The sequence below is a fragment of the Bombus vosnesenskii genome, unplaced genomic scaffold (genome assembly GCF_011952255.1).
Source record: "Bombus vosnesenskii isolate JDL3184/JDL3185 unplaced genomic scaffold, Bvos_JDL3184-5_v1.1 scf7180000014105, whole genome shotgun sequence".
NCBI lineage: Eukaryota > Metazoa > Arthropoda > Insecta > Hymenoptera > Apidae > Bombus > Bombus vosnesenskii.
Window position 1 is genome coordinate 950,233 of NW_022883371.1, and position 25,329 is coordinate 975,561.

General features: G+C 32.2%; 2 protein-coding genes across 12 annotated transcripts; one reads left to right on the forward strand and one right to left on the reverse strand.

Annotated features, from left to right (window-relative positions):
- Positions 1-80: 80 nt before the first annotated feature.
- Positions 81-24,996, reverse strand: LOC117239579 (E3 ubiquitin-protein ligase Ubr3). 9 transcript variants are annotated; one of them, XM_033505274.1, is made up of 31 exons: positions 24,830-24,996; positions 24,444-24,729; positions 23,991-24,369; positions 22,928-23,141; positions 22,727-22,855; positions 22,383-22,648; positions 22,065-22,309; positions 21,873-21,990; positions 21,614-21,793; positions 21,287-21,513; positions 21,019-21,174; positions 12,582-12,763; positions 12,356-12,492; positions 12,123-12,265; positions 11,881-12,050; positions 11,491-11,734; positions 11,258-11,420; positions 10,990-11,172; positions 5,613-5,765; positions 5,192-5,370; positions 4,690-5,113; positions 4,447-4,592; positions 4,218-4,364; positions 3,830-4,144; positions 3,534-3,753; positions 3,246-3,455; positions 2,894-3,180; positions 2,460-2,807; positions 2,247-2,375; positions 2,015-2,154; positions 1,751-1,868 (listed from the first exon to the last, which is right to left on the reverse strand). In XM_033505274.1, the coding sequence occupies exons 3-31, from the start codon at positions 24,229-24,231 to the stop codon at positions 1,751-1,753; spliced, it is 5,814 nt and encodes a 1,937-aa protein (XP_033361165.1). In that variant the 5' UTR covers positions 24,232-24,369; positions 24,444-24,729; positions 24,830-24,996. The 9 variants fall into 9 exon arrangements, with proteins under 9 accessions (XP_033361166.1, XP_033361158.1, XP_033361165.1 ...); XM_033505270.1 differs by lacking the exon at positions 24,444-24,729; XM_033505273.1 differs by having other exon boundaries at positions 24,716-24,996.
- LOC117239581 lies at positions 13,444-20,397 on the forward strand. 3 transcript variants are annotated; one of them, XM_033505277.1, is made up of 9 exons: positions 15,034-15,206; positions 17,629-18,158; positions 18,318-18,459; positions 18,691-18,831; positions 18,894-19,111; positions 19,187-19,407; positions 19,494-19,732; positions 19,807-19,936; positions 20,019-20,397. In XM_033505277.1, exons 2-9 carry the CDS (start codon positions 17,652-17,654, stop codon positions 20,353-20,355), a joined length of 1,935 nt encoding a protein of 644 aa, XP_033361168.1. In that variant the 5' UTR covers positions 15,034-15,206; positions 17,629-17,651; the 3' UTR covers positions 20,356-20,397. The 3 variants fall into 3 exon arrangements, with proteins under 3 accessions (XP_033361167.1, XP_033361168.1, XP_033361169.1); XM_033505278.1 differs by lacking the exon at positions 15,034-15,206 and adding an exon at positions 15,213-15,337 and having other exon boundaries at positions 17,643-18,158; XM_033505276.1 differs by lacking the exons at positions 15,034-15,206; positions 17,629-18,158 and adding an exon at positions 13,444-14,287.
- Positions 24,997-25,329: the final 333 nt, after the last annotated feature.

Here is a 25,329-nt window from a genome sequence, read left to right on the forward strand (position 1 = left end):
TTTTCATTTAATAGAATTGCTTTTATTTATACATTGAACAGAGTTGATAATTGCTATTATTATTTATTTTTTAGCACTTCTTAATGTATTATTCGCAAATTTTTAACATTATAAGCGGACATTCGTAAAAATAATTAACTATGTACAGATCATCTTGAGTTAACCAGTAATTCTACTATGTGGCGTCCTATCATTATTACACATTTACAGTGATCTATAATTTGGAAGAAGCAATTTTTTGCCTGTGTAATCATAGTTTCACAAAAATTGAAGTCTCAAATGGAAAACTTTTTTGTCATAAATACTAATTTATTAAAAATCGAAATGTATGCTAACAAAGATTTAAGATCAGTTTTTAGTTAAATGTGTGCATATAAATTGCTTCTTCAAAAACAATAACAACTTAATTGCCACAGTACAATTACTTAGCATTTATGCACCGGTGCGAAAAAAAATCAGCGAGTAGATAAATAGTTCGTTCAATAAAATGAGTTTATAGGTTCATATACACAGCCCATAAATATGCATACAGAAAAATAATGCATCAAATATTGTTTGAATCTCGAGTTCACTGATAGGTGAAGGATTTCCTATAGTTTCTCATGAACTGTTGCGAAAAATTCACATTATTAAATTAGAACAAAAACTATTTTTACAAGAGAAGGTTTTACAATATCGTTTATGGTGTTAATAACAATCTCACTTACTACTACATTGCTGACACAGGATCTTTTAACAATAAAAACACGTGTTAATTTAATATTCCAAACATAATTTGCATGCCGTTCTTGTTACAGTTAATGTGTCATTCTAGAAAATTATTTCTTAACATCTCCGCCAATTTAACATGACAATTACCCCTTTACCTTCTAATTAAAAATTCATGCATGATCAATACTTCTACCTTGCTTATATAAATTTAGAATCAGAATAAAACGTGTTATGAGTTGCAACAAAATTATATAGGGATTTAAATTCGAGCTTGTTATTAAATTTATTCAGAGATAAAGTTCTTATAAAGACTTCAGTCTTTGATTTTGTCATGTTTATAGATTGTAGATCTAATATAATCCTTAGTATTTTTCTTGATTTATTAATGAATTATAAAATATTCTATTTCTGAATAATCCGGATGCAAAGAAAATTTTGAATCAAGATTTTTTTGTAATTAACAGAGTAATTATGATAATAAATTATAGGATATAACGGATTTTCTTTCCATATTTTCCCTACATTAAAAAGAAGCACACAATAAATTCAATCCTCCTTAACAGACAAAATTATGATTTCATCAATAATGATATTTATCTTCAATGATATAATTTATCTAATTCTTAGCGTAACCGAAATTTCGATTAAAAGAATTGAATATTTCTCGTGTCTTAAGTACAAATGCTACACACTAAAAAGTATTTTTTTTATTAGGACATAATTTATATGTATATACTTAAATAGAATGTACAATGTGTAATTCAAAACATAAATTTCTTCGGATATAATCTTTCATGTATTATGACTATAAACAATAATAATTCAGCTCTCACCTCATTTTTTTCTCGTAATACTTTCATTCAATATTATGTCTACTTACTCATTGCATCATAATAAATATAATTATCCATAAAGTATATTAGAGCAATCTGTTAATTCTTAAAGCGATGTTATTTCTTGGCGAGGCATTGTATGGAAATAAACCTGTTGAAAGTCTTCTACTCATTTTAGAGTAAGTACTTTTCAACACTGTAAAATGTTACAGTATGTCACGATGCCATACCCATGTTTTTTTCGTATGGTCAAACCTATGCGCTAGCCATTGCTGTTCTAACAATTGGTACCTATCTTGATTTAGGTACAGAGGTTTCCCGCGTCTATAAAAAGAAATTAATAAATGCAGTATAATATTGATATATCTCTAGAGAGGTAAAATAATATAACAAAAATTCCAATATAAATGTATTAAGAAATAGATTGCAATTTTTCAATATCTTATCTGATATTAAAGTGAGGCTCTTACTTCAGATCTCTATCTTCTTCCTCAAAATCATCGAGATATAAAGATCCCCATAAACAGACACGTTGACCACGAATTACTACAATATAGGTTGATGTTACCACCAAATATATACCAGTTCCACCTCCACAATCTATCGAATGCTATAAACCAAGGAAGAATTATGTTTATATAACTCATATATTTTTATGCTCATACAAAGGAAAACATATATATATATAGATAAAGTACTTACTTGAACAACCTCGCATACATTCCACTGCTTGCGATTTTGTTTTAAACAAACGATGGCACCACACAATAAACAGATACTAATCTCCTGAGGAATTGAATGACCTTGACGACACTGTCTTCCATGATAATACTAAAAATGAATAATCATTTATAAGGTTTTAATATTCAAGTATAAAATGATATATAAACTATAATTAATTATATATATTCATACTGTGAAAATCTTCTCATATTCCCTTGGAAGGCTCAGTAACTTGGGTACTTGCCACGACACATGCTGTTCCATAATTAAATACCTGCCTGCATCGCTTTGATTTACAAAAGCAAGGAATTGATCACACCACATACGGGGCACCGATATACTAGTTTCGCTATCTTGCCAGTTCAGAGCTACAGCAGAGTTAAACATGTTCCAATCCATATTTTCTGTAACTAATTCCAAATAACGAACTAATCTCGCAAATTCAGTTTGTGGTGATCTAATTATAGGTAATGGTTCCTCATATAAATGATAACGGAGCAATGCAGCTACTCGTAAAAATGGTAAACACATAAATTGTATCTGAAATGATATAATTATGTATGTGACAAAGTATCTTAAAAAGAAAACAAGAAAATTATGAATTATGTTAACTAATTTATACCTACCTGTTGTTCGATACTGTGCATTTTATCTCGTGCATATGGTGTACACGATGAAGTAGATGGATCATATAAAACAGTATCTGAATGGTAGAGTGGGCTATTATTGAAATATTCAATGATTTTGCAGAATATAGTTTCAGAAGATATAGGACCGCGCTCGATGCATTCTCTTAAAAATGTATCTCCTAAAAATGTATTTCTCTCTGCTTGTGTGAGACCACCGCTTATTTGTATTATAACTTGATAGTACAATAAGTTGTATATTACTTTTACTACACTAGAGAAATACGCTGAAAATAAATAATTAAATTTTATGAAATCACTAAAATATTTACAAATGAAGTTATTTACTTACCTTGATCGGCATGCAAAGGTAACAATAATATAAACTGTATAAGAAGAGCAGTCGGATCTCTGAGAAGTAAGGGGACTTCTCCCTCGTGTAATGTTAATGCGAGTGGAGTTGCAGGCTCTGGAGGCAAACCAGATAATTGTTGCCATGTGTGTTGTACCGGCCAAATCATACATAGACGTGCATTTTTTGCCAGAACATCAAGAAGTGCAACTTGAAAGAAAATGTTATTGATGTAAAATCTACAATCATAGTTATTTTTAACTATCATCAACAATAAAATAAATGTACCAATGCAATCACGTTTTGGCCTTAAAGGTATCGTAGTAGGTGGTGGAATACATAATGATCCACCACGTTGAACAAGTTCAATTTCAAAATTAGTTCGTGCTATAGAAGTTATGAAAACGAACAAACTCTTGTAACTATGTTGTTGTTGACACTTAGAATTTGTGCATCTTGTCATATCCTGTACTGCTTTACGCATTGCTTCAGACAAAAATGTTCGTCTCTATAAAGAATGTATATGTTGTTAATTGCAAAGAACATATAAAGCTGCAAGTAAACAAAATTTTTGAGATACTTACTGTTGATGGGTTTCGTTGTACCTCTTTTAGAAGATTATTTATCTCTGGGAGTAGTGTAGTGAAAGGGACGTAAGGAGATCGGACGATTGTTCCACGCTTCCCCAATTGAGGAGAAAGTGGAAGAAAACAATTAGCTAACTGTCGACAAAGTGGACATAGATATTCGCCACTATCTACAGCAAGAGAAAGCTGCCTTTGTTGGTGACCCAAAGACTTTACATATGGCAATAAACAATCTAAATGTAAATGATGTCCACACGTTTGCACATATACACCACCTTCCCAACCTAGATTAACGGATAACAGCAACGAAATCTGTAAAACACCAATAAGAATGTATACAAATTGTTTTACTGTATTCAATGGATATTATATGTTAAATATTTACAGTATCAAAATGTCGGTCCATTGCATCCATTCTACGGTCAAAATAGGCACCACGTGTATCACACTTTGGTATAGGCGGATCATCATCAGAAGTAGGTAAAAGCAATCTATCTGGTTGCTGTCGTTCATGACCAATCACACTTGTCCCCTAAGAATAGAATTTATATAGAATTAAGTAAGTAGTCAATAAAAATGAAATTATATGAATAAAATTGTACGAATTTAATTACTTGAACTAATACAACAAGACCCATAGGATTATCTTCAGTACTAGGACTACTCTGACTGCAAATAACGCAATCGTATTCTTTTTTGCTAGTTAGTTTAGTCGCATTATCTTTTTGATCCCAATCCATACCCGATACCCCTGCTTCATCTAAACAAAACATTATAATTTTTATTTACATTTTGTTTACATACAGCACATCAAATTCATTATATCTTATATACATATTTTATCCTTTATATTTTACCTGTTTCCATTGCTTTTTCCATGAATTGCTTTCGTTTATTGGCAAATTCTGCCATTAATTTTTGCTGTCTTTCTTTCGCCCGTCTTCGTCTTTCTTCTCTTTCTCGATCTTCTTTCTCTCGCTGTTTATCTTCGCTTTCCTGCATACTTGGCCATAATTTGTTCCTAGCTTCATTTATAGCATCTTTGCACATAGGATCTAAATTTGTAATTTTGTTCAGTATTTGCGCGATAAAGAACGGACCATCACCAATTCGCGATTCTGTTGGTTCTATGGTTGAACTGCTACTAGCTTCATTATCTGACATTGCAATTTGTTCAGGGTTATAACTATCTGGAATACCTGACAACTGTGAATGCAATTTTAACAATAATGTGATTATACTCTCGTTTACTTTTACAGTTTGTGATTGTAATGATCCACCCTAAACAGAAAAAAATTTATAAAATAATAAATTAATAAATATAACAATTGATTTACTAGAATATACGTAAATCATTACCTGAGCATCTCTTCTTTTGAAATGTTTATATGAACTTGATGTAGATGGAACAATTTCTGTTGTTGTTACTCTAGAATTACTCAGTCTTGAGTACACTGTGGGTGCAGCAACTATTTCATTACCAGCCATAACAGCAGGCCGTTGAGGTGTAGGTGGCAATGCAGGTTGACCACCAATATCTGTATATAGTTAATAGAGATTGAAAAAAGAATACAAGATTATGAAAACATGTTCTAATATAAAACGATATTAATTAGAAGATATTCGTTTTAGTGTCTTTTTCTATATAAAATTAGTGTCTTTTTTATATGATTAACATAGAAGAAAGCAGAGTATATACATATTTTGCGACAGTACAGAATGCATAACATTGATAAGAAGGATATAACTATGGTTAAGGTGATAAGATTAAGTAACATACTGTTTAGTAAAGGAGGTGATTCAATGGCAAGGGCCATGGATTCTTCGGTGGTTGATGGCAAAGCTCTTTGTAGAGGTATTAAATCATCTTCACTATTAGCTTCTGATATAGTAACAATTCCATCTTCAGGTACAAAAGTTATTTGAAATTGGTCTATAAAATAATTAAGAAAAGAATAAGACATCATTGCGATATTATATAATAGATTTAATCAACACCAAAGTATCCATTTTATAGTTAAGAACATACAGTATAATATATGTATAAAATATGATATATATTGTACCCTATACTAACACAGATTAAGAATTTTATGTAGAGGAACATTAAAGGATTGTTTGTTTTTAATATATACATAAAATTTACAAAACTTATAAAAATGGAATTAGTTTATCAATGCACAAATATTTAATTTACAACTTGTTTTTTGTTGAAGTGGTTACCACTTCTAAGAAAACTCTACATCTGGTCTTTCTTAGTTTTCTCAAGCACTGAAGCCATCGACAGCGCGTAGACAAAAGACTGCGACGAAGTCAGGCCATAAACAATAGACAGGCGACGTTGGCTTCGGGGTTTTTCAGTTATTAGGTAACACAGCCAGCGTGCGGATCTGGACCAGCTCAAATTGTATTTTACTTATTACACTTCTATTTAAATATATTTTTCTACCTTACAATTTATCCACGTGTTTTCTCTGTTTACACACCGAATAACCTCAACAGGTTATGGGCCCAGGGCTGTAAATTGCAAGGTAGCAACGTGAAGTGAATAAATTGTTAAAGTGTTGTGCTTAGTAAAATAAGGGATAGTGCTAAAATGGAATCAGCAAGTGCGAAGGTCGAGATGTTACGCGGCGAAGAAAATTGGCTCCAGTGGCGTTTTGTTATGCGTACACTTTTGGAGGAAGATGACGACCTGATCAACGTGTGTGAAGGGAATTTGTGTCATCCAGGTAACAGCGCGGAGAAAGAAATCGCTCGTGGAAGATTTTTGAAAGCAGATCGATTAGCGAGAAAATTAATCGTGACCTCAGTAGGAAAGAAACCGTTGGATCTTCTTTTATGTTGCACGACAGCACATGAAATGTGGAAAAAGCTGAATACAGTATATGACATGAAGTCGGATGAGAATTTAAATATGGTCCAGAAGCAGTTCTTCGATTTTAAATGGGAAGAATCTGAAAATGTCTCTTACAACCTATCAAAGTTGGAACTCATAGCGGCGAAGATGAAAGCCCTTGGGAGTGAAATTGGCGAGAAAATGCTGATAACACGCATTTTATCGGTGTTACCAAACAAATTCGATCATTTTCACAGTGCGTGGGATTCCGTGGAAGAAGAAAAGAAGACCTTAGACAGGCTTAGTACCAGGCTGATGACAGAAGAAATTAGATGGAAGAAAGACGACCAGGAAACATCGGTGGCACTGGTAACAAAAGGTAATAATTATAAAAGGGAACAGCAGAAGCAGTCAAGTAAACGTGAATACGAGAAACAAGGACCAAGTTGCTTTAACTGTGGAAAAGTTGGCCATCTAAAGAAGGATTGCTTTAGATGCTTTATATGCAAAAGGAAAGGCCACACCAGCAAAAACTGTTTTAAAAATAACAAAAGAAGCAACAGTAGAGACAACTAGGAACCTAGAAACCAAAATCGGGATCACAGCGGAATTGGTCTATTAGGAAGTACCTCAGCGATACAAACGGCAAACCCTGATGTTTGGATAATCGACTCAGGAGCTACGGATCACATGACAGGACGACGGGAATGGTTCAGCGCTTTCGAAGAATTCGATAACACGGTGAAGATAGAGATCGGCGTACGTTCATGGATGCGTGCGGCAAAGGAAAAATCAGAGTAGAGACTTTTGTGGACGGCAAATGGGTAATATGTATAATGAACGATGTTCTATACGTACCAGGTATGAAAAGAAATCTGTTTTCGATTAGATCTGTCGCAAGAAGGGGCATAGATTTTTGTATTTCAAAGGAAGGGACCAATTGCATATTTTTACAAAATCAGAAAATAATAGCAAGAGGTTCTGTTATCGGAAATTTGTATAAAGTAGATATGCGAGTTATCATACCGTCAGTTTGTAATTTTAGCAATAGAGCGGAGTCAAACGCGGACACATTGCAGTTATGGCACGAACGGCTATGTCATCAGAACATCAGACATGTTAAAGAATTCTTAAAGAATTCAAATATGAAAGTTGTAGAGGATAATAACTTTTTCTGTGAAGGTTGCGCGTACGGGAAACAGCATAGATCGAGTTTTCACGAGAAAATCAATCGGGCGACTAAACCTCGCGAAATTATTTATACGGATGTATGTGGACCTATGGAAGTCGAGTCATTAGGCAAGAAACTGTATTTTCTGACATTTAAAGATGACTTTTCAAAATTCACAAAGATTTACTTCTTACGACGTAAGTCAGAAGTAATTGAAAAACTAAAAACCTTTTGCCTAGAAGTTGAAAATCAATTTAAGGATAAAATTAAAGAAATTCATAGTGATGGAGGGAAAGAATTCCAAAATAAAGAAGTCAAAGAATTTTTAGGAAGTCAGGGAATTAAGCACACGATTAACGTCCCATACACTCCTGAACAGAATGGTGTCGCAGAAAGGGAAAATAGAACAATAGTAGAGGCAGGTCGGTCGATGCTATATTTGAAACCAAATCTACCGCTGTTCTTATGGGCCGAAGCCATGAACACAGCAGTACATGTCATAAATAAGACGGGGCCGACAAGGCAAGATAAGAAAACACCATATGAACTGTGGTACGGGAAACCGCCGAATTTAGAAAAGTTTAGGGTTTTCGGTACTGAGTGCTTTGCTCACATACCTGCGGAGAAAAGGACAAAACTTGACAAAAAGGCTAACAAAGGATATTTGGTAGGCTATTTAGATGACGGACGAGGGTATCGAGTGTACGTGCCAACAGTAAAAAATGTAATATTAAGCCGTGACGTAATATTTAAGCCTGAACTAGAAAATGCGAAATTCGTAAAATTAAGTTTACCGAAAATTGTCGAGCGCGAAGATGTGAGTGCACAGAGCGATAAAGCATGTACGTATGAAAGTGCAGAGAGTGAACATGAAAAACAACCTCATGGAACTAGCGACAATGTGAGACAATTGAGAGATACAGATAAGATCAAACGAACCGATTTTTATGGTAACCCAGTAACGTACGTAGCGGAAAAATTACCGGTGGATTTTAACGAAGCGATGAGATCCGAAAAGAAAGAGTTATGGGAAACAGCTATGAATGATGAAATGAAATCGCACCATGAAAATAAGACGTGGATACTTGTAGAAAAACCTAAAGATCAGAAGGTACTTAGCAATAGGTGGGTTTTAACGATAAAGCTAAATCCGGACAACTCGGAGCGATACAAAGCGCGACTTGTAATAAAAGGGTGTTCACAGAAAGAAGGCATAGATTATAAGGAAACATATAGTCCCGTTGCTCGATTTGACACAATTAGATTAATGCTCAGTATTGCAGCCAAAAATAATTTACACCTCGGACAGTTCGACATTAAAACCGCATTCTTATATGGAAGTCTGAAAGAAGATATTTATATGAAACAACCTAAAGGTTATGATGATGGTACAAATCGGGTTTGTAAATTGCTAAAAAGCCTATATGGCTTAAAGCAGTCTCCAAGATGTTGGACAGAACGTTTCACAAAATTTATCTCGAACTTAAAATTTTATCAGAGTAATGCAGATCCTTGTTTTTATATTTATACAGAAGACGACAAATTAATGTTGATGACCATATACGTAGACGATGGACTGGTAGCAGCTTCAGACGAATCTTTAATTGATAAATTCTTCGATGATTTAAATAAAGAATTCAAAATTACGAGTTCGAAAGAAGTAAAGAGTTTTCTTGGACTTGAAATTAATAGATTAGAAGATGGTTCAATGTTCATTCATCAGAGTAGGTATATCGAAAACATATTGGAAAAATTTAATATGAATGAGGCAAACAGTGTTTCTACACCTATCGAGACTAATTGGAACGAAAGTAACATAGGCGATAATGATTGTAACGCACCATACAGAGAAGCCGTAGGGAACTTAATGTTTTTACAAACCGTAAGTAGGCCAGATATTAGTTTTGCAATAAATATAGCGGCGAGACACTTAGAGAATCCAAACCAGTATCAATGGAAATTAGTCAAACGAATTTTGCGCTACATAAAAGGGACCGCAGACATGGGACTCTTATATACAAAAGCAGGCAGTCTCGAAACCTTTAGCGACGCTGACTATGCAGGCGACAAAGAAACAAGAAAGTCGACATCAGGCGTTGTATGTAAGTATGCGAATGCGGCCATCACATGGCAATGTAAGCGACAACAATGTATAGCTCTATCTACGACCGAAGCTGAATATGTCAGTGCAGCCTCAGGAGCGAAAGAAATTATGTGGCTAAAGAAAATATTTCTTGAATGTAAATTAGAGATCCTTAAGTATATGCTATGTGTAGACAATACTAGTGCCGTGAAATTAATTAAGAATCCAGAATTCCATCAAAGAAGTAAGCATATTGACGTAAAATATCATTTCTTGTGAGATTTATACAATAGAGGCGAAATTGATATAACGTATATAAAAAGCGAAGAGCAATTGGCAGATATATGTACAAAGGCGTTGCCAAAACCGAGATTTGAATATTTAAGGAAAAAGTTCGGTTTGAAAAGTAAAAAAGATATTAAGAGGTAATTGTTTGTAAACATGTAGAATTTTTAGGGAGGGTGTCAAAGTGATTATTACTTCTCAAAAAAAAAAAAAGAGGAAAAACTCTACATGATCTGTTTAGTCTTCTAGTTTTTTTTGTGTAATAAATTAATTTGTATGGAAAAGAGAAAGGCGGCTGGCAAATGTACTTGAGAAGGCATTGACAAATTAATTTTCAGATATTTACGACAAAAGTTAGAAAATATTAAGAGATAATTTGTAAATTTGAGATAATTGTTTGTAGGGATGTAGAGTTTTAGGGAGGGTGTTGAAGTGGTTACCACTTCTAAGAAAACTCTACATCTGGTCTTTCTTTTTTCTCAAGCACTGAAGCCATCGACAGCGCGTAGACAAAAGACTGCGACGAAGTCAGGCCATAAACAGTAGACAGGCGACGTTGGCTTCGGGGTTTTTCAGTTATTAGATAACACAGCCAGCGTGCGGATCTGGACCAGCTCAAATTGTATTTTACTTATTACACTTCTATTTAAATATATTTTTCTACCTTACAATTTATCCACGTGTTTTCTCTGTTTACATACCGAATAACCTCAACATTTTTAACTAGTGTGTTTCATATGATTACTTAAAATATATGAAAAAACAGAAACAAAACATACCATTTGGTTGAGGTAAAGCAGGTAAAGAAGCATTCACAGCAATCTGTAACCCAGTGTCATTAGTAATAGTATCTAAAGATGGAAGAGCTAAAACTTCTAAGGAACCCTCATCTGTTGCATCATTTATCATGAGTGAAGTTCCAACCTCAGCCATTTCACCTTGAATTTCCCACTCAAAATCACCTAAAAAAAATGGTAAATGTCGTAAATGTATAAAAAATATGTAGCAAAATGTAACCCATTGTAATTTAATGATAGCTTTACTCACTATCTGAATTACTTGGCTCCGACTCTTGGATCAGGATGACTTGAGGTATCACTGTCCTCAAATTTTCTGATAAATCATCACTTTTGTACCAACCACCTAGATCCATATCTTTTATTATACGAGATGATTCGTCACTACTACTATATTGACACAAAGGATTCATCTGATAAACATGAAAAGAAATAGTATTATTATTTTATAATTCTGTAATTCTGTTATAATTAGTTACTTACAGATTTATCAGGTATTTCTGCAGTAATTACTGCCATTTCTAATAAGTAAATAGTCAGTGCCATTACATGCTCTGATATGTTGTGTCCATACACAGCCTTATATAAAATTATTAAAATCATAGCATGAAAAACTCTTGATCGTAGTACAATTCGTGGATCATCATATGCTGGTGAAACAGGAGCAGGATGCCTAAATGGTGGCCATGGAATTGCACTATTTTTCAATTTTCCTGATTGTTTTACACTGAAATATTTACAAAATATTTAATGAAAAAACTAGACAAAATTATGAAAATTAAAATAAACCAATAATTTTATATATATTAAAAGAACTGTAGTACAACGTTTTTATGTTTTTTTAAATTATTTTTTCAAATGTAGTTTATTTACTATTCAGTAAAGCGATCCATTGCCATCTGGAAATCTCCTTTTTGTGCTGCTCTTAATAAAACATGTAAAGGATCAAATAATTCTTCCCAAACTAGACGTGGTTTTGGACCATACATTCCTTGCTGCATATTTCCACTAGCTTCAAGATTAGGTGCTCTGTACACTGCAACCTGTAAATCATATTTTACAATTTGTACTTATAAAAAAAAATTGTATTCTATTTAAAGAAATATAAAACATACATCAGATAATACAGATTCGAAATCTCTATTTTGGGTACTACCAGAACGTTCGGGCATTAACTCCATTAATTGACTATGGGTTTTATCTCCCATAGATAATAAAGTAACCATTTCTAGGCGGGACATTTCAGGGTCAGATAAACCTATAACAAGATCGTATTTTTTATATACATATATGTATGTAGATTCCATATGTTATTAGTGAACTTAAGAAAATGGTATGAAGAACTTGCCTAAATTTGTCCGAACATTAACCAATATAGCTAGAAATGTTAAAAAACTTTCTAACATTGGTGTGTCATGTTCTCCATCCATGTATTCATTTTGAGTTCTATACAAACAAAGACTCATCTCTTGTTTTATATGAAACCTAATGGAATAAAATTATTGACAAATATAACTGTAATTTAAAGGGTATGTATAATATAAATATATGTTTAATAAGATACTGAAAATTACTTTTTAACGATTGTTTTTAGAAAAACATCTGGTTGTAGCTTTGTTGCACAAACTTGAAGTAGATAAAGATCTGCATCTACCATCGAGTTACAAAAATTGCACTGTATGTATGTCATAATTTGACCTTTTATTTGGAGACCATTACGCACCCACAATCCATTTAAAATTTCATAAAACGCAACCTAAACAAAAATTCATTGTCTTAATTTTCATTATTTTAATAGCTAACAATATATTACAGCAGCATAAGATATATAATATATAATGTAGCACAACATGAAATAGTATAAAAACTAAGTTTGAAAGAAAGGTATTTATTGAGAAATTATTTCATTCCATAGCTGAAGGTATTATTTTTTAACCTATGCAAGATGCGTAAAAGAGCTAACGGTACTGAAAAGAGTTTCGTTTTCTATAATTTCAGTTACTTTAATAATTGTTAAATATGATACATAACGTTAAATAAATGAAATACAAATTTTTCTAACATTAATGAAATTTTATTTAACATGAAATGTTCAGGTATGCTGTTGAAATAAAAAAGAAGTTCTAAGCATGTAGAAGACATCAAAATGTCTATATGTGATCCATTACTTATAATAAATTTGTACAAAGATTTAAATTTATTTGTCATAATTGTCATGTATATTCATATATATTTATCATTTGCTTTATGCACATGATATTGTTAACATGTAACGTACGAAACATTTGAAATTTAAATATAAAAAAGACGGGTTCCCATAGAATACATGATTCGTAGACTATGGTAAATCCCCCACTTAATCAACCAATCCCGTCACTGGAAAGAATTCCAACTTTCAACTGCTGTGTTGTCAGTTCGTACTGTTCCTAGCGATTCTACGATCAATGAACAAAGAGGGGACATTTATAGCGTTCGAAGAGCTGACTAAGAGCTCTTCCTCGTGTCAGTGTGATTAATTCTTCAGCAATTTTCCGAAAACTTGATTCCATCCTCATAATCAGTATAGCTTTAAAACTTGTGACAATAAAGAAAACAATTCTATAATCAAATGATAAAGGAAGAAAGAAGAACAAGATCGGATCAGTGTTATTTGTGCAAATTAATTTCCTCTTGATTCAGTTGTCATTGAATTAAAAAAATGGCTACAATTAATTTAAAGATTATTTTTATTTGTATCTTATGCGCAGAACGATTTACATATAGTTTTGAATTTGGTTATGTCGATGTAAAAGATTTAATAAAATTTGGACATGAGGTGGTGATAGACATTTTCGAATCATGGGACTTCATACGTCCAAAAGATTCTGAGTATGACAACAATTTGCCATTTATTCACAGAATGGAGAAAGAATTAAAGAATCGTATATCGAAAATATCGCAACAGATTGATACTTTTCAAGAACAGATAGATATGCGTTTGGACAGCATTGTAGCTAAACTTTTAACTGAGATGCCGTTACAAGAAAGGCTTGATCAAAAGTTACGTATGATTGATCAATTCGTTGGGAAAATCAACGATTTATACAATGTCTTCCATTTGTATTCGAAAGCGCCTAACAGATACGAGAGGTACACATTAGAAGATTTCGCGAGAACGTGCGTTTCCTCGAGATCGGATGCTCTCCCTGATCTTTTGAAAAGCATTCATCGGCTTTTTGTTCCTTCTCCCGACGAGATTCTTAGCAGAAGCGTTCTCATATTATTGGCAAACCAAATGCAAGTAAGTTTTTGTAGATTTTTAAACACATTTTCAATAAAGAAAAATGACGCGTAATAGTGGGAACATATGTATTTTAAATGTGTTTTCTAAAAACTTAGAAAAATAAAAATTTCCTTCAACTTCATGAATTTGTAAGATAATTTTTTTAGATTATATGAAATGGAATAAATTTTGAAGTATTTAATATTTTGGCGATTCGAATATCCGTTAATGTACTGTTAGAAATTAGTTAATCGTGACTATCAAGGGGTATTACATACGGGAGAATATCATAGTGATCAAATGACATCCGACAATCTGTACCTATTCAAATTACACACTCGGTACGAACATAGATAACACTGCAATAACTTTGCTATTGTTTATTATCCGAACAATCTTTTATTTCGTGTACTATATATATTTTTATCTTTTTAAAGAAATCGGTAAAAAGAATATAGAATAAACTTAACAAAGTTAATGATATAGGGAAAATAGACAATGATTTGTTTAATTATCTAACAAACTCTTGCGTAAGCTATATTCTCTCCAATTTTGTATTATCAAAAATAATTATCAAAGAATTGTAACGTGATCGTTACAACAAAAACTTAGAAATTTTAAGTCTACTCTGCCAACGAGTGCATTTTACAAAAAAAGTTTTATTAAATCAATCATTCAATGTCCAATAAAGAGCAAAAGAACGAAATGCAACATTTCTGTTGGAACAACAATGATGCAGTTTGTACAAATGACTTGAGTACGAAGTATGAAGAGAGAGGGAGAATGAAGAGGAGCATGCGCAGAAATATGTAACACCATTAAGCCTCGAACGATCCCAACTCGAGAGGGGAGGAACACAGAGAGTCAAATGACGGGAACAATAACGTAAAGTTCTTAGTAGAGCCTGTGCATACGAGGAAAAGTGTTTGTTTCGGAGGTATATTTTCGTCGTATAAAAAACACGACTATCAATTACTTTCCAACTATAAAAGACTACTGTTGAGCGAATGTTTGTGCAACGATATATACAGTGAAACATTTCTAAACAACATAGAATTAATAATCCAAGTATTTAAAAAAAAAGGATAATATAAGATTTTTTAATAGTTTACTAGATTTCAATGCTTTTGCTTATTACGGTCGAAACGCTTCAATTAATCATGCTAACCTTTCACGGCCTATATAACTTTCAAACGTTACTTTCCATTCGTTAATAGAATAGAGCCATTGGAAAAAGTAATGTTAAGATTAAATCGAATATTATTTTTGAGTTATCAGTAAATAGTGTGATGCTAGTCAAGTGTAGTATATATTTTACAGAATATAAGAACGTTAGGGGATTTCGTTCTTAGATATTCTGTCCGAATAACAGTACCACCTTAAAGTTTCTCACATCGTTCTGTCGTGTCGTCTTGAATACTTGCACGCAGGATTTGTGCTGTATGTAAATACAAATGCGTCACGTTGAAACAATATTTGTACGTTTTAAAATCGTCACATAATATTTCACATTTGTACATGGTTAAAAAGGTATTTATTGATATATCTGCGAATAAAATATGTATGAAAATAATTTAACCTTCACCTTCGAAATCGATCTGTTTGTAATTCGATAACAATAAATATTAGATATAATTCGTGACTTGTTACGATAGTTGTCAATGTAGCGTCAACGAATATCATAAGATATCTCTATTTATTTAACTGTGCGGAAGACGCAATCGTAAAAATCCCATCAAAGGTTACTATATATCTGAGGGACAAAGTAAATCTATGCTGTAATGCTTATTTTTGACAAAGGAACTGTATAAACATATAAAGTCTTTAATTATACTAAAATTAATACAAAACATAATATATAGATATATTTACTAATAATTACTAATTATTACTAATTTAATTGCAAAGAATGAACAATTTTTAAAAATATTTAGAATTAGATTTAACACGTATCTGTTAGATCAACTGCGATTTCCGGAGGATTAAAAATAAATAATAAAGAAAGAAATATTACAGAAATGACTAACTTAAATCAACCGATATTAAAAACAATCACGTTTTAAATAGGGATATGCACATGTAATAAGATTACGATAGATACGACAAAACTTTAAGAGAGGCTATTTTTAATACAGTGAAACCGATTTTTATAAATTTTTAATTATTATAAATTTGGACAAATATGATTACCGACTCATTTTTTCCGAACAAACAAGTATCGCTTCTTAAAGATTTCTATATAAGACATCACAACGATATGAGAAACTTATTACCTATATCGAAATGAAAGGGCAGGCGCTCAAAATATCGATCGATTATTGTCGAAATTGTCTGAATCACCGGAAGAGCTAATAGCTACACGCGGATGTGACTCACGTTTATATGAATTAAACGTGACCTACTGGAGATAAAAAAGTATTATCAATCGAAAACGAATCTTCGAGATGTTATATATCTTAGTAATTTTTCCGCAAACAAAACGCGCGATATGATTCTAATCCAATTATTGACGTATCTAATTGTCAATGTAATCGGTACATTCGACTCTTACCATTGAGCTTAGCGTTTAGCAATCTATGTGTACATTTCGCATAAACACACAGTATTATGAAATGTTGTTATAAACATACGACGTCTTAGTGTCAGAGATTCCATAGCCGTTACGTATTATGAATAGTGTTTTATTTTGGTATTTTTTTCAAATTGTACGAGGAATCTCGTTCTGCATTATACGATTGATTTATTCCGAACCGTGAGAAACTTGAATTGTAGTAGACTTTTAAGTAAGGTCAAAGTAATGACAGCTATGTCACACTATTTAATTCCGTATTGTTAAACATGACTCACCATCAATAACATTTTTGATATGAAAAACAACAGGGGACTAGAGGAGGAAGTACGATATTTACATACCAATTCGTAAACGATAATTATAAGAAGTTACGGTACTATAGAATTTTGTCAACTGAATTTTCATTCATGTACAACTTGTTTAAGAAGTGAATACAAATGTATCTTTATTTACTATGGTTACTGTGGATCAGCAATATGACGCACGACACGGAATGAATCACAAAATATACTAATTAACTAATTGATTAACAAGTAAGAAGAGTGTACACCAGACTATTTATGTCTGCAAAATACTCTTGACTGAAATATTTAACTTATTAAACGATTGTGCATTGAAACAATTTCTTTTAGCACGAATTTCAATCTTATATTTCCATACAGATATTAAATACTCTAATGGATCAAATATAAGTCCTTATGCACAGGTTCATCTATATATATATATATATATATATATATATATATATATATATATATATATATATTGAAAAATTTAACCCTTCAAGAATCAAATAAATAGACTTACAAAATGAAGATACGAAACATCCATGTATGCTTTCTGTTTTTCTGCATGATATGGGGAACATTGAGTATAAAATATGATACAACATTGATCGACGAAATGCGAAATAAATTGTTGCAATTGGAGAAAACATTAGAGAGAGATTTGTTTCACTCAAGGCTCCACGAGTTTGAAGATGGTGGAAAGTACCTATGGCTCATAAAAAGTTTCAAGAAATTCGGCGATGAACTAGAACGAAACTTCTCAACCAATGGTTATGAAAATTTAAATGCATTGAGTTCTATTTGGTTATGGGCTCGAACAGAAAACGAACTAAAAAGAATAGATGGTCTGTACCAAGTTTTTCGAACGATGCAAGAGGAGATAGCCGGCAGAAAGATTCCTCTTGATATACCGAAGCTGAGCGATTTCTGGGATATAATTCTACACGATCCGAATGCGTCAATTGTACGCGCCCTCACTCGAATCGGTGACCTGATAGTGCACGAAAAATTGTTCGTTTCGGCTTATCAGGTACAAAAATAAATAAACGAGTTGTAAAGAACTTCCAATTCTGATGATCAACGAAGTAGCGAACGTTCTTCTTTGATAATTAGCAATTCAAAGATTTAAGAATTTATTGTTCAATATGGACAGGTTTTGTATTTTCTTTTTCTATTTGTTTCTCACTAGGAAGCAGCTTCGCAAATTTGTAATGAAAATCAGTCGCTTCAGCAATTGCTCTATAATTTATATACAACGGTAACCCTAACGGAAATCAAGGGTTATGGTATGATCCAATTCTCTTATAAGCTGCTGCGGCTTTATAACCCAGGTATGGTGCAGTGACTGTTATCTGTATATTGCATAACTTGTTATTTTCTTCTCCAACTTTTGTAACTATATTTAAAAATTTTATGCTATAGTATACAGTTCACAAGCACGATTTTATCATATTTAAAAAAAATATTCTGATCGCTTATTATTTAAAGAAAAGTATGCTGCATCTAATATAGTATATTATTATTGAAAAATTCGCTTTCTAATTATAATAAACTTGACGTAGGTACTAATTTCACTGAAGAAATGGAAGTGGTGAAGCAACAGTATGAGACGAGAACGATGGAAACTCTGCGGGCTGTTAAAACAGCCATGGCGTTTGCTCCACGACAACTCTGGAGATGTGATGCGAGATCACATAAATTAGGTATATTTTCCTACTTTCGCGTGTAACATGTGTAACAAATATAACTGAAACAATTGTTACAGATGAAACATACACCAAATTAACACAGTTGTTCCAAGGATATATCGTGAACGAAGTGGACTTAAACAAGGACTCGAGTTGCAGAGAAAATTGTGCTTATTACGAATATTCGAAAGTTCATGGATGTTACAAAAATCAATTTTGCTCCCAACAGCGCAAATGTAACGGTCGAATACTAAAATGCGAATATATTGATTCTGATATGTGGATTTGTCCTTCGGTAAATTGAAAATTTTTTCTGCGTTCAGATGTTATATAATAAGAATGTATGTGAAGTGTTTACAAATTATTTCAGATACAGGAAAGTGATCGAAGATACGAATACATAGAATATGAAAATGGTCGACTGTTCGGACAAAAAGATACTTGCAAGAGAGGAACAACCAAAGTAGATAGCTGGTGGCGTTGGTTATTCTGGCACTGTAGCTATTGTTTTTGTTACTGTGATGACAATAATATAAACTCTGATCGATACTTTAGCTTAAGGGAAGTTGTATCTGATGTAGCAAACAATAAGTAAGTGACTGGCTATGGCAGGTATTTTAGGAAGACTCTTAAGATGTCACTGCTTTCATAATTAATAATAATATTATTTGTTACAGAGTCGTGACGGGCATCCGATTCAAGAAAGTGAAGCAAATAATACATATGCAGATACAGGAAGGTGAATTGATGCCACATGGATACATTAATAAATCCTCTATATGGTGGAAACCAATAGAAGAGTTCAGTGTATTAGATAACAATGTTAAAAATGGCGTTGACTATCACACATTATCATGGGAAAAAAGGGGGTTAGATTTAGATGATCTAGTCCTTGATGACAATTTGCTTTTGACAGGTATATTTATGTGTAAATTTATGTTTCTTTCATATCCCTTTTTAAATATCACGCTTATAATACCTATTTTTCAGGACTCAAGTTCCGAATGATTGGTTCACGATTAAACTTAGAAGCAAGAATGACATCTTTTAATTTCACGACTGGGAAATTAATAAAACCGCTAGAAAGGAGTTTCTGGATCAGTCATGATAGAACCAATAGGTAAAATCTGCACATGTCTTGTACATATTTTTGTATACTTGTAAATGTGTGTTTGCTTATCTAGCATTATAATTATTTGCAGAACTGAAGTGACATTTGAGAATCCTGATATACCAACTCGATTACCTCTTCTAGCACTACCAGACTCGAAACCATTCCAATACCTGAATTTTGCACCAAGCGATCAAAAAAAAGACGTTGCTCAAAACACAATACCATTCATTGATATTCAACCAGTAGAATCAAATCCACCAGTTCCAATTGCAGGTGCCGGAATTTTTCACAAAGGCCGACCAGGATCGGGTGGATTTGTAGCAATGAGATTGATTACGTATGATTTTAGTAAACATTTACAAGTTGATTTATCTTCTTCTGCAGATACAGTTATCGATGCTCCAAATGAAATAAGAGTAGTATGAATGTAATTTATACGCGTATTACTAAGATATAGTTCGTAACTATCTTTTGTGTTTTATTTCTACTTTCATATGTCTTTCATTAATTTACATTTAAGTCTGATAAGTGTGATTTATAAAATTGATTATATATCAGTAATAACTCCCTTTTTTTAGAAACAATTCTCCATTAAACAATTGTTTTTTGTGCCATCTTAGCATGTATAACTCTTTTAAAACAACATATCACAAAAGTTAAATTCCTTTTGTATTTTCTTACACTCCTAATTCCAATAAGACTTTCAATAATGATACTTGCTACTTTATAAGGAATTATATTTTATTGTTTAAATAGGAAATTCATAGATTTTCTTTAATATTATGCTATTGAAATAACTTAATGTAAACCTACTCGTTGCTCAAAGTATTTTTTGATATTATTTTGATTTATTAAATAAAATAACTATCCGAAAAAAACTAACCGATATCCATATATATCGTATAAACATATCGTCATAATAAAATTCTACTAAAAATACTCAATGACATTCGAAATAATAATGTCTGCAGAAAATATGATCCTTTATAGATATTTTCAAATATTATTTTAGTTCTATTTAAAATGCTGTACATGCACATCATAACTACATTGAAAGAATATACTAGGAAGTAGAGAAAAGTGCTTACCTGAACTCGTAAAGGATGCATCATTAGAAGATGTAACATATCAGTAGGAGGTAATAAATCATTTAGGGTAGCTCCTTGTTGACGCACAGCTTGGCACATAAACACAGCAAAGTACCGATGCAATGGTAGATGAAATGATACTTGTAAACTGTCACTCTGTAACAAAAAGAAGGGCTATAATAGTATCGATACCTTAATTCAACTAATTAATTGCATATTAGGAAAAATAGAAAATATGTTATTACAAAATAAACATTTAATTACTTACCACATTTGGATGAGTGAAATTTATGGCGTCTAACCAATCTTGTAATGCCGTGAGACAAAATGATAGCACCCTACGAGTAAGAGCAGCACTTTCAGGACCACGTAAATGAGAAACTAAAGCCCACATGGGATATGCACTAGCTTCTAACTCAGCACTAAATGCAGCATAGTACGTATTAGATTCATATTCAACATGTTGATTTAATTCTCGTTGATTCACGTTCATTCCTAGGAATAAGCACAACAAAATATTTTATTAGTATTTCAAAAGTATTTTGTTATGTGTAAAAGTAACTATAATTACAATTGTACAAAAGTTAAATAATACCTTGAAACATAGATAGGAAATCGAACCACATTTCTAAAAGTGTATCATCGCTCATAAATCTAACAGCTATAGGCTTATGTGAAAGAACATTATTTAAATCTGATACAATAGGCCAATAACAGTGTTCCTTCATTACTTGTCGTTCACAGTCTACTACATAATGAAAATTTTTATCTGGATCTAAAAAAATAAGAAATTATATTTAATGTTAATAAACAAATATCGAAAGTTTAATAGAACTTGTACAAATATTACCCACCATGTAAAGTGTTTTGAATCAATATCTTACTCATCATGTACTTTAAAGCTATTACCATAACATGCAACAACTTTAATTGATCTACCATTTTCAATGCTAAACTTTCATTACTGAATAGCTGAAATATAAAGCACAAACACATCAAGCACTTTCTTTATTATAAATATAATGTTATTCTTGGATAATACCTACCTGTACACTGACATGGACCACCTTGTTGCTTAAAGTATCTGGATCTGTTGAACGTTCAAGCATCATTGAAACTCTACTGTAATGTAATACAAATGCACGAGTAAGTGCTTCTTTATATTCTGGATCCGGTAACATATTTAATAGCAAACAAACTAATTTCTGTGGAAATTGATAAGCTACTGTCCAAAACATTAATTCTTCTAAGAAAGTAGTATGCTGTAAATGTTCTTGTAGTGATGCACACTCTAAAACAATATAGTATTTATTGTAAATATATTCTGCTACAACTGTAGATATACATTAAAAGAAAAAATTTACCTTTATATTCATCAGGTGGCTCTGGATTTGGCAAAGACCTTACTGCATTTTGATATATTTCGTTACTATCTTGGCAATAGCTATCATATTCTGGTTCTCCAGTTGATACAGTAGGATCCATAAGACTTCTATACTTTTGTGGATTGGTAAGAGCTGATGTCATAACATGCCTCATTAATGCACCCATTTTATTGAAATCAATGAGCATTGTTAGATATTCATCTGCATCTTGAATTGCAGCTTCATAATTTCGTCGACCCACAGTACTATATTAAATAAAATATTTCCACACATTATACATTTTTTATATTTCTAATAATTAAATAGAAAGATATATGATATACCAATTCTCGCGTAAGTGTTGTATAAGGCGAAGAATTATTCTAGGCATCATTGCTTCTGCCACACACATTAAATTTGACGGAGCAGCTGACTTATCAACAGCGGCCTTTGGACCATGTCTATCACAAAATCTAGGACAACAATTTTATTAGATATCATTCTTTTCTTAAATATCAAGCGATTTTATTTGATAAAATTGTTACCCTGATTCCTTCATAACGGATGAGTCACCACAATCACAAGCACCACCTGCTTGACTTAAAAACATATTGAAATCATGGCCATAGTGATTGCCTTTTTTGAAACATTCTGTACATAAGGACATACATGGTGATATACCACATGTACGACAACGATATGCTACAAAATTAGGTGTCCAAACCAGTCCACATGTTGTAGCATTATCATACATTCTCACTGAAATGTTTATAAATATTTGATTTGGATGGATGAAAATTTAACCCAATATATGTTTTATAAATGTATGTTTCAATATGTATGTTTTTAAAGATTATAAAGGTTTTAAACTTGCATAACTACATTACTGAAAAATATAATTTTCTTAATTAGGTTAAAAACTTTCTAGTACTTAATATTGTTCTGAAATTATTATTATTGATTTAGGCAATTTTTGTTTTGACCAAAGTATTTGTTACATTTTATAAACTTTACTCTGTCATGTATTAAGATCATTCATGCACCTATATTTTCATAAATATAGCAATTTATATAAATATATATTTGACTGGTAATCTTGCTGCTGCCAAATACGCAAATTGCACTATACTTATATCACAGACTTCAAAATAATGCTCATAACAAAGCATATTATTTAAAAGTATCAAACAATGATCAGACTATATTGCAGTAGTTATTAAGTTATCTTAGATTAAATTTATCTTAAAGATAAATTCTATATATTGCTTTTTCAATAGTTTAAACATTTAAATTAAATATTATTTATAACAATATATAATATGTATTTATATATACAATATATTTAATAAAGTAACAAATCTTTTAAAAACATGTTTCATGAATAATATTTGAAGCAACTGTATATAGTATAATCATAACATAGTGCAATATATAAATATGCAAAAATATCAAACACATTGCATAAAATATATCTATATTTGTCAAAAATATGATTAATGTGATAATACTGACAATGATCAATTCATTTAACTTGTGGGCTAGAATATGGTCGGATTTAAAAAGTTTCCGTACTGTGCAGTTTAAGAAAATAAAATACACATGGCGTACCTGTTTTAGCAAACTTCTCCGGAGTATGACCACTAGCTATTAACCATTTACACCAGTTGATAGTTTCTCTATCACCAATATCTTTACTAGGATTTAACAGTTCATCCAATAATTTACTAAGAGATGGTGGACATCCATTGTCATTAGCTAAATTGCTACATTCTGCATGTATATGGGCAGCTGTATAACTTTTACTCCTGTTCCTCAATATTTCAGTGCATAAATTAGACACCGAGAACATCGCGAAATATTGTCCTCGCGCAGCGAGGGTATCATTGATTTTGATACGTGTTGCGGTATCCTCCGAGAATGACGAGTGTACGATGTCACGTCCTGGCTTCGCCAGCTCGCCAAATCCCGCGGGAACACCTCAATGGACCTGTAAATAATGTAAATAGTTATTATTGTAATGGTGCAGATCGTTGTAAAAAGCGTAACCTAGAAATAACAGACTTAACAGCGGAAAAGAAATGAGCAAGTCAAGTCGGGAATCAGGTGATACCGATGTTAAAATTTCAGGAAGCCGACAGGACAGCCGATAGTTGCCTGACGACTTACACCTTTTTGCGTGTTTCTCGTGTGAAAACTTCCGGGAAACCTTTCAAGTAGAGGCGGCCCGCGGACCAGGGAATTCTCAACAACCTCCATATCAGTGAGCATCTCCCGTCAACTTTGTCTTCCTCATCAATTTTGACAACATGACGAAAGCAGCAAGGGACCGTTACCTTATACCACTCTCCTGAACCGTGGATTACTATCGACTTTCAGCTTTCGTGTTTCGACAAGTACTCGGTACTTGCACAATAATCGTCGTTGATACAACACACATTCACACTTACCGAACAGCAAAAGCACTCGATCACCAATCGTTCGATCAATTGACCACAGCTTATATTCTTCTACGGTACATCTTCTTCTTTCTGATCAAGAATTTGTCTATCTTATCGACAGAACAATGACAGAATACCAGATCTTGTTTTTCAATGAATGTATTTCATCAGAACGTTTTCACTACGTTCAAATCTATACACGTAGATAATACTCATTAGCATAGTAATTACCAAACAATATGCATAAAAAATTTATAAGAATTGATATAATTAAACAAAATTAAAAATATCAGTTAAAATATATTTATTTATTCACTTTATTTATAATCCAATCATATATGGTTCTTTGGACAAATTGATCTATTAAGGAGCGTAATACGTTTTGCGTCTATCATGGAGTTTCAGATAAAAAGATTAGATATATAATTGTGTACTCTGTATTTGAATAAAATTATATCTTTTGTATATATGTATTGCTACTAATTATTTTTATTCGTAAAATAAGCGAC